The 9,043-nt window shown below is 35.0% G+C and overlaps 4 protein-coding genes across 7 annotated transcripts in view; 2 read left to right on the top strand and 2 right to left on the bottom strand.

Annotated features, from left to right (window-relative positions):
* Window positions 1-61: 61 nt before the first annotated feature.
* On the top strand, window positions 62-5,058 carry LOC108629782 (fanconi-associated nuclease 1). Of its 4 annotated transcripts, XM_026817525.1 has the most exons (9): window positions 62-338; window positions 410-789; window positions 952-2,122; window positions 2,201-2,332; window positions 2,672-3,121; window positions 3,386-3,788; window positions 4,100-4,222; window positions 4,342-4,541; window positions 4,910-5,058. In XM_026817525.1, exons 2-9 carry the CDS (start codon window positions 579-581, stop codon window positions 4,923-4,925), a joined length of 2,706 nt encoding a protein of 901 aa, XP_026673326.1. In that variant the 5' UTR covers window positions 62-338; window positions 410-578; the 3' UTR covers window positions 4,926-5,058. The 4 variants fall into 4 exon arrangements, with proteins under 4 accessions (XP_026673326.1, XP_026673324.1, XP_026673325.1 ...); XM_026817523.1 differs by having other exon boundaries at window positions 63-338; window positions 410-2,122; XM_026817524.1 differs by having other exon boundaries at window positions 63-321; window positions 410-2,122.
* Window positions 4,370-6,232, bottom strand: LOC108629785 (NAD-dependent protein deacylase sirtuin-5, mitochondrial). The gene is made up of 5 exons (XM_018032654.2): window positions 5,888-6,232; window positions 5,579-5,793; window positions 5,295-5,437; window positions 5,065-5,215; window positions 4,370-4,632 (listed from the first exon to the last, which is right to left on the bottom strand). The coding sequence occupies exons 1-5, from the start codon at window positions 6,131-6,133 to the stop codon at window positions 4,578-4,580; spliced, it is 810 nt and encodes a 269-aa protein (XP_017888143.1). The 5' UTR covers window positions 6,134-6,232; the 3' UTR covers window positions 4,370-4,577.
* Window positions 6,233-6,414: 182 nt separating this feature from the next.
* LOC108629784 (methionine aminopeptidase 1D, mitochondrial) lies at window positions 6,415-8,345 on the top strand. The gene is made up of 6 exons (XM_026817529.1): window positions 6,415-6,500; window positions 6,557-6,796; window positions 6,874-7,065; window positions 7,274-7,424; window positions 7,608-7,718; window positions 7,790-8,345. The coding sequence occupies exons 1-6, from the start codon at window positions 6,465-6,467 to the stop codon at window positions 7,978-7,980; spliced, it is 921 nt and encodes a 306-aa protein (XP_026673330.1). The 5' UTR covers window positions 6,415-6,464; the 3' UTR covers window positions 7,981-8,345.
* The window catches only part of Prosbeta7 (proteasome subunit beta type-4), a 4,473-nt gene continuing 3,750 nt past the window's right edge, over window positions 8,321-9,043 (bottom strand). Inside the window, exons 3-4 of the mRNA XM_018032655.2 lie at window positions 8,804-8,950; window positions 8,321-8,664 (exon numbers count right to left, since the gene is read on the bottom strand). Of these exons, the coding sequence (XP_017888144.1) occupies window positions 8,376-8,664; window positions 8,804-8,950 (436 nt within the window). The 3' untranslated portion in view covers window positions 8,321-8,375. The remainder of the gene's footprint in view (window positions 8,665-8,803; window positions 8,951-9,043) is intronic.

Consider the following 9,043-nt stretch of genomic DNA (forward strand, 5'->3'; position numbering starts at 1 on the left):
ATGCTATCTATCGCAGTCTCACAATTATGTATAGTGCGTGCCATGGAACTTATCCCGATCCGTGCGCGGTCGCAGTGCACAACGTGCAACGTGCATAATGATCCATCCCCATCTGGTCCATCCGCAGAAAAACCCAAGCTACGTCACTTTTATCGTTTATCACTGGTAGTGATGGTGTTGACATGACTTATATATATGAGTCAGTGTCAGTGATCGTGATCAGTCAGACAAATCAAGAATCAGTCAGTCGCATTACACTGAAGAAGTGGCGGGAAATATCTTATGCGCAGAATTACGTTAAATATTAAAATATAGAACGTGGTACGTGTTGTTTTCATGTGAGTAATGAAGATTCTGTGATGAAAGACTTATATAGATATTTTATCAAATCTATTAAATGTTGATAAAGGAGTGTTGCAGACGATTGGACTGAGACCAGGTATCCCAATGTCTATTATTCATCCTCCAGAAATCTAAGAACAGTAACAGAAGCTTGAGGGAAACAAGAGTTTGTTTATAACATTCGTATCCTACAGTATTTCTAACATTTTATACATAAATAACACGTGGAAGTCAGAATGTCGCAACTTAAACAAACATCTATTGTTAATTACTTTAATAAAGTAAAACGTTCAATAGACCAGAATAAAAAAATAATGGAAGATAAAAGAATAAAATTGGATGTATCTAATAGTGAAGAGGAATGTATAATCGTAGATCACTACAACGTTAACAGTGTGCTGGAAGTCATTCTCAACGATGACGATGATGATAGAAGAGCAATCGAAGGTAATAAGACGATATTGCCAGCAACTGCCGAAATAATTGATATAACAGAACCTGATAATGCAATGCATTGGATGAACACAAATAAAGATAGTAACGACTCGCTTGAAATTCTTCTTCCGGTTAATGAAGTAACAGTAAATGAAAACAAAAGTATGATTGTAGATCCAAATGCAAAAAATGTAAGGGATACAGCACGATTAAGAGGTACAGACAACAAATTAGGAGAAATGACGGAAGAGGTAGAAGATTTCAAAATATCAAGACCTTCTTCTTCTAGAGAATTAACACGAGCTAATGATAACAATAATAATTCAGACAGAGTACGAAACGAAGAACCAAGACCTTATAATTATACTCCAAAAAAGGCATCTGAAAAGTGGTCACGAATAAAACATTTCAATAATGCGAATAATAATTTAAGTAATAGCTCGCCTCAATATTTGCCAAAAGTACCATCTGGCAAAACACCTACGAAGTATAAAAATACACACCTCGATTACATTATACATCAAACTATCGAGAATTTGAATTTAGCCAAGCAGGGTGCCATACCGCCTAACGATTTTGACCTAAGCGAAGTCTATTCAAAACCTAAATTTAAATATACGTACAGTAAGAAAATAAACGCGAGCATTTCAACGAAATACGAGGTGGATGGTATAAAAACGCACAATGACTTTAAGTCATTTATATTGTTATCAGCTATTTGCACCGTGCTAGCTAATCCTATTAATTGCGGATATTTTGATGAAGACGAACTTGATTTTATATATGTTATACTAACTCTTCCAGAAGAGGCACTATTTCTGTTAGCTCGTTTAATATCAAGGAAAAGAGACTGGATTAAGGAAAATAACATAAAGTATCCTGATATAAAAGACAAAAGACATGCTATGGAAGTTCTCGTTTCGAAGGAAATTTGTATTGGTAAAACACAGGATTTATCTGAGGCACTTGAATTATTAGATGCAAAAGAGATCCAGGATCTTTGTCGTCAATGGAAGCTTGAAACTCGTGGAAGGAATAAAAAAAGGAATATACAAGAATTGTTGAAATCATCGAAACAAAAACCATTGTTCCCCGAACAGAAGAATAGCTCAGGCAGTTTGTTGCAGGTGAAAGTGAATGAAATATTAGGCTCTTGTATACGAATATCACTGAAAACGTGGGATGTTATTGACCGGATAATAATATTGTTAATACCGTATCATTCAAAATTAGATATCAAAGATAGAATTGAGAAGCTGAGCGACATTTATGGAAAAAAGATAACATACCCCGAACATCCTGGAGATTACTTTCCAGTGTTCTCTGATAAATCACATTTGGTAAAGTAAGTTTACGTCTGTTTCAGCAACAATTTAAAAAAATGTACTTTAGGATTATTAAAATTTATTCTGTTTACTTGTAGATATATTGAAGCGACATCGAAATTATTTAATGTACTAAGATCCATTGAAAAGAAGAATTGGGAAGAAGTGCAGAAGTCTGGAATATCGGCTTTGACTAATTTACCACAAATCTTAGAAGATGAATCGCTAAGGTATTATAAAGCAAATTACAGTAAATTTCATACTCATGACGATTATTCAGAAAGTACTGAAGTTACAAGAAAATTATATAAGACTTCATTTGTAGGGAATAGCAGTACTTACAACTTTTGTTTAAAACATTTTTTATCAGCATCGAGTTTTATTTATGTTTATTCTTCTCTTTCAATTGTTGTTGCGCTTGTACACTCGGCATTTTAATTTTTCCTATGTTGCGCGAACGACAAGCGATTCTAAATCAGTATCCCACCATATATTTATCCCATATCGCCATATGTCCGGAGATTACTGTATTTTAATTCAAAAAAATTCGACAACCTGAATTTTTACAGATTTAAAAATTGTGAGCTCCCCGTACATGTACATTGTTATATGCCTGGCTACAAGTGGTTGAAGATACTCGATAAATGCATACAAGCATTGAAGAAGAGTACCGATAAAACGCTGGCAGTAAGGGCCTTAAACTTCTTATTAAAACAACAGTATTACATGCATGGACGTAAAGGAAGATGGCATACCGAGTTATATCTCATCAAAATGTCTTATTACAAACAAGATATTGAAAATACTGCGTTAAATATAATGAGAGTGTTGAACGAAGAAAAATTGACTGTAATAGACAAAGTAAATTTATTGGAGAGGGGAAATATGATATATAAAAGGAAAACTGGTGGCGTCAAAGAAACTACCAAACACGATCTTATGAACGTTTTATCTCTTAATAAGCATTATATTCCAGAGCAACCTCCGTCTTTCGAAATACAAGCTGAATTAATGCCTGGGTATGTTCAATCGTATGTGCTTATCTTGTATTAATAAATATGACTGCGAATTTTTATTTATTTATAAAAAATATAAGTGAGTTTTAATCAGTGCACTCAATATGTAAAATGTTGAAAGCAAAATGGATGCTATGATATTTAATTCATAAATGAAAGGCATATGTAATTTTCATTGCTTAATTCTGTGTTTCAATTATTTTAGTTTGTATAAAAATCCGCAGTCAATTAATAAATCAAATTTAATACTCGATTATATTGTTTTAGATCAGGAACAGGTAAAAGTATTTGGCGGATAGGAAGGAATAATACAGGTGATACTTACGGTTCAGTAGAAAATGTAGTATTGCAGTACTATAAAGATAAAGGGTTTCCGAAAGGAATACATTACGAGGGTTCATTGCCAGTTACATTATTCTTCACTCTGTTTTGGGAAGAATTGTACGATATAAATATTCCTGGTGTATTCGTGACGCCGTATCAGGAAGCGCCAAGTGATTTGTTCACAGAACAATTCTATGAGAATAGAAAAGATAAGATCGATACGAAGATGAAGGTCCTCGAGGACTTCAACAACGAATCGTTCAGCGATTACATGGAAACCAGATTCCAAAAGTACAGACAATATACCAGTATGATGTCAAGTGCTGAAAGTGGCTTTAAGATGAAGGTAAATGCTTCATTAACGTATATCCGCACTATCCGTAGTGGGAACGACCGTTGACTCGTCGAAAGGCAGAAAAAGCAATGCTGTAATCTTTAGAGTAGAGTACAGACGAAAGTACGTAGGAAGCGATCGCGAATTAAAGCTCAAGCAGCTCCAATCTATAATACGATTACACCAGTAGTTTTATTATTTTCCCGTCGTCTTAGCGACTTACGGAGATAATACGGGTCGCTCCTGCTATGGATAGTGCGGATCCAGCATTATTCGGCTACGCTATTAAATATATCAACAAAAAACCTGTTTTTATTATAAAGGAAATAGTATACTGTTTGGGAAAAGAAGGAGTTCTTGGGATATGTAATAAGCTTTGTGAAAACTTTAAAGCTTGGAAAGCTGGCTTTCCAGATTTATTTTTATGGAACTACGATACCAAAGAGGTATTTATTTAAATTATATTAGATCAGTGCAAATGTTCGTAGCCTATTTTTAGAGTTGGAATATGCATGAATATGCAATAGCAAGAATATGAATGAAATAATATTTTATTTCAAATCAGGCAGCAACCTTTACATTGACCCAATATATTAATTTAGATAATATATTCGTAAAAAATAGTACATTTTTATACATATATTCTTTAAAGCACAAAATTATCGAAGTGAAAGGACCTAATGATAAACTTTCGACGAAACAACGATTGTGGATGGATTACTTGCACAGACTTGGACTAAATACCAAATTATGTTTAGTTAAAACGTAAGTAGCAGTTTTACTTGCATATATACAGCCTTTTTACAGTTCCAATGCTTCTGCCACGGTAATGGTACAAGGACCTTGAAAATGGTACCTAAAAGATAATAAAAGATCTTTTAACAGAAGCTTCCAGAAGTTGTTTATAAATAAATCATACTTGTATTTAAGGAATTAGTAGAATTTTTATTGGAAATTATCACTTAAGTTTTCGTACACGATGTTATTCTTACTTATATTTATTTATCTGCCTTTCGGCTTTGGGGAACTTCTTAAGCTTTTGACAGAGATCTTCCGTTTGTACAACGTTAAATCTTCTATTTTGCATAAAAATCTATTAGCTAATAATGTATCAAAATCTGTTTTGTTCACAGGAAAAGTAAAATATAATAGCAGAGAAGATAGAATGGCCAATATTTGCAAGTGGGCACTTCGTACAGGAAAGTTTACAATTTGAGCATTTTCCGAGAGAGAGAAAGAGAGGGCTTTCTACATTTTTATATGGACAATACGACTTATTTTTATTTACTTGAAATGTTTGGTGGCCGGAGTTGCCTCCAAGTTAAATTCAGCAACAGGAATACCACGTTGCGCCACTTGGGGTGCAAACATTGCCGCCGGATATACGATGGATGATGTACCTATTACCATACAAATGTCACAGTGTTCTACAGCTAGATCTGGAGAAGAGACATATATATATTATGTATGCAGCATGTTGTTTAAATACAGAATTTATATTTTTGTCTATGCACTTACGAACTTTATCGAGCACATGTTCATCCAAATTCTCACCAAACCAGACGATATGTGGTCTCAATAAACCCTTGCAATTTCCCTTTCGACATCTGGGCAAATCTTCTATCGGGATATCAGAGACCATAATGTTTGGGTCTGGTAATCTGTTCACGATATCCAAATCATGATTAACGCAGAATTCGCATTATCTGTAGCGGGTACGATCTGTATGGAGCCGGTATGGATCACTACAGGTAATGTGAATCCTGTAAAATTCGGTTGAAGATGAGAGTGTAGCATCTTACCCTTTTCCCTCTAATGCAGGGCATATGGGAATATTTTTATTAACATCGATATCATGGCAAACCGTGCAACGAGTTTTGAACAGCGAGCCGTGAAGCTCTATCACATCCTTCGTTCCTGCTCTTTGATGAAGTTCGTCAATATTTTGCGTGACTATCGTAACGTTCCTGTCTTCGTGAAAGCTACGAGCTTGGAAAGCTGCTATCTTCTCGTGAGCCTAGAGGTTCCAATAAAATGCACGCATATAATTTAATAAACGCTAGATCGAATCCCTGACGAATTGCTAATAGATCGAATGATTAATAAAGTACCTTGTTGGGTTTTGCCTCGCTTGCTACTTTTCTGCGGTACTCATAGAACTCCCAGACTAAAGACGGATTCGTCGCGAATGCTTCCGGGGTGGCTAGACTTGGCGCCTGGTATTTTCTCCAAAAACCACCGGCTCCTCTGAACGTCGGGATACCAGATTCGGCAGAGATCCCGCTCCCGGTTAATATCAACACGTTCTTTGCGTTTGACAGCGCATCCCGAAATCTTACCATGTTTTGCATGTTCATGATCTCTAACCACAGTAACTTTGTAAATGTGTAGCTTATTTTTTCGAGACTAACATTCGTGTCTTATGTGTAGTGAAAATAGATAGTGAATGCAAATGAATATTATAGCTCAATGATGTGACGTCACACGTCAGGCTGTCTTGCGATTCATCATAATTTTAAACGTATACAAATGTTTGAAGTACCGTAACGCGTAAACTGAACGTATTCTGACGATAAATTGTTCACAAGGAAGAAGATACAAAATTTTTGTAATGAGATCTTGAACGTGAGAAGAGGTTCCACACGCCGGTTGTCTCGTTCTAAAATCGAACCGAATGACACTTCGAAGATGTTTCTCAGAAACTTTTTTAAGAAAACGCCGAAAGTATGTTTGTCATTCAAGAAATGTCAACGGATTTAACTTATCTTCTCGATTTCTAGACAACACCACGTAAAGTCGTCAACAATTCATTCGGAAATTACGAGGTTGTCGAGCCGTGGCAAGTGACTGAGATTAAAGAAGTGCCAGTTTATATACCTAAACCTTCTTACAGCCAATCTTTATTACCTCGAGATGGACCGAAAAAGCCCGAAATCAAAGATAAGAATCAGATACAGAGTATGAGAGATAGTTGCAATTTTGCCAAACGACTGTTAACTCATGTTAAACCGTACGTAAAGGTATATACATATAACAAGTAAAACTATGAGTTCCCCTCTTCTTTATCAAGATCCAGTTGAGTTTGAAACTGTTTTAGCCTGGTGTGACTACAGACGAACTCGACACTGTAGTCCATGAAATGATCGTAAGCAATGGAGCTTATCCTAGTCCTCTTAATTACAAAGGATTTCCAAAGTCTATATGTACCAGCATCAATAATGTTGCGTGCCATGGAATTCCAGATAAAAGACCACTAGTCAAAGGAGATATACTCAACATCGATGTAACAGTGAGCAAAAACTTCTAGGGTATAGTAAATGATCTAATTTCTGTTCACATAACAATTTCTCCTCTCTGGCTTCTTTCCTCTCATTTTATATGTGATACTAAGTCAGTGAGCAGAAACTGCGATGTGAATAGAAATTGGGCGATTTACTCTATATAAGTTGTAGACAAGTATAATATACAATTTCAATATATACTCGTGTTTTATTTAGGTGTTTTACCATGGTTATCATGGAGATTGTTCAAAAATGTTCGAGGTAGGAGATTGTGATAACGAAGCTAAGCGATTAATGAATATTACTGAGCTGTGCTTAAGGAAAGCTATAGAAATCTGTAAACCAAATGAAAATTTCTCCAGTATAGGTAATCATTGCAATAATAGGATGTATAGATAGACGATACGTTAAACACAGATTTGTTAAACTGCAAAAGGCATTCCCTCTGAATTTTCTCCTTTCTCTAGCCATATTCTTCCATATCAGAACATATTTTAGCGATAGTAAAAATACAATAAAATATCTTTAAATCATCTTTTTCAATGGCTAGGGTACATCATCGAAGAAACGGCGAATAAGAATGGATATTCTATAGTCCCAGTGTTTGCTGGCCACGGTATAGGTACTTATTTTCATGGACCACCAGACATCTTTCATTTCGGTACGTTCAAATAATAAAAGGAATCTATTATACTTGAAAGAAATGTAATACTTTATATATTTATTCAACAGCGAATGATCTTCCTGGCAAAATGTTACCTGGAATGACGTTCACCATTGAACCAGTTCTAACTCAAGGTGCGGAAGATGTTAAAATTTTAGAAGACGGATGGACAGCTGTTACAGTGGACAACGCGCGAACTGCACAATGTGAACATACTATTTTAATTACTGACACCGGCTGTGATGTATTAACTCAATAATCTTTGAAAATTACATAGACTCCCATCAATATTTAAACACATTTCAAAACAGAATAGCTTTTTTAATATCGAACCAAACCAATTTAATTTTATGAGTGATGTTAGAAGACTTAGCTTACTATGCAACGTGTAACAAAAAATTTAAAAGAAACTGTTCATCAGAATTCCCAATACCTCAAAGAAAACGAAGTTGTTTGATCTCATATTAAAAGAGTTATTCTATTTTAAAGCATGTCTGAATATTAACGGGAGTCCCTGTATTTCAGTTAGAAATAATTGAACTGATAACCGTCCGACTTCTTTCAACCAATTGTAGTACTGGCAATGTAATTTCACGTAGTACAATTAAATTGTGTGTTATTTTATTATGAAAAAAAATTTTATCACATTTACGTTTACATAATTGCAGGTTCCCAGTAACTGTCTAAAGTTATTGGCCCCTGTATTTCAATGCCGCCGTCTTTCGTTATTATACCGAGTTGATATCTTGGGAAAGAACGAGCGTCCCTGTAATAAAGTACTTGCATCACTTTATACAAGAGCTCGATCGCTTGCTCTTTGCTCATTTCTTTATTATCTTCGTACGCTTTACGCAAAATTGGCGTTGCCATGTATGCACCATATCCAGTAGCGATCACTGGATCGTTGTAAGCTGTGCCAAGTTTATCGACAGTACCCAAAAACCTATAGAAGACATTTAAAATACAAACAACAATCCATATAATGACTGAACACCGGATTTTTATGCAAAATCGGCATTAAAAATGTTTTATGAAAATCCGTAGACTATTTATAAAGATTAAGAACTAATGTAAGTTCTTACAATTTGTCACCCTCTATGCCGCCAATGATAAAATTGTTCCAAAACGGGTCAAAATGTGACCTTCTGTTGTATAATATACGAGTCAACCAGCAATGTAGAGCTTTTGGTTTTAAGGCTAAACCATCATCTAGGCACTGTTCTTCATTACTGTAAGACATAAGTATAAATATAGACATAAGTACAAATTCCTACTTTCATAAATAAAATTAAAGAAACGATATCCATATAAACATTTGTTTT

The sequence above is a fragment of the Ceratina calcarata genome, unplaced genomic scaffold (assembly GCF_001652005.2).
Source record: "Ceratina calcarata isolate Rehan_Ccalc_2016 unplaced genomic scaffold, ASM165200v1 scaffold586.2, whole genome shotgun sequence".
Lineage (NCBI taxonomy): Eukaryota > Metazoa > Arthropoda > Insecta > Hymenoptera > Apidae > Ceratina > Ceratina calcarata.

Excerpts from the sequence above, each read along its gene's own strand:
- LOC108629782 (XM_026817523.1), top strand. The coding sequence starts at position 579 with ATGTCGCAACTTAAACAAACATCTATTGTTAATTACTTTAATAAAGTA. Across the intron at positions 2,123-2,200 it reads GATAAATCACATTTGGTAAA|ATATATTGAAGCGACATCGA; the intron begins GTAAGTTTACGT and ends GTTTACTTGTAG. Across the intron at positions 2,333-2,671 it reads TTAGAAGATGAATCGCTAAG|ATTTAAAAATTGTGAGCTCC; the intron begins GTATTATAAAGC and ends GAATTTTTACAG.
- LOC108629785 (XM_018032654.2), bottom strand. The coding sequence starts at position 6,133 with ATGAACATGCAAAACATGGTAAGATTTCGGGATGCGCTGTCAAACGCA. Across the intron at positions 5,438-5,578 it reads CCTGCATTAGAGGGAAAAGG|ATTACCAGACCCAAACATTA; the intron begins GTAAGATGCTAC and ends TATCGTGAACAG. Across the intron at positions 4,633-5,064 it reads CCGGCCACCAAACATTTCAA|GTACCATTTTCAAGGTCCTT; the intron begins GTAAATAAAAAT and ends ATTATCTTTTAG.
- LOC108629784 (XM_026817529.1), top strand. The coding sequence starts at position 6,465 with ATGTTTCTCAGAAACTTTTTTAAGAAAACGCCGAAA. Across the intron at positions 7,066-7,273 it reads TACTCAACATCGATGTAACA|GTGTTTTACCATGGTTATCA; the intron begins GTGAGCAAAAAC and ends TGTTTTATTTAG. Across the intron at positions 7,719-7,789 it reads ACCAGACATCTTTCATTTCG|CGAATGATCTTCCTGGCAAA; the intron begins GTACGTTCAAAT and ends TTTATTCAACAG.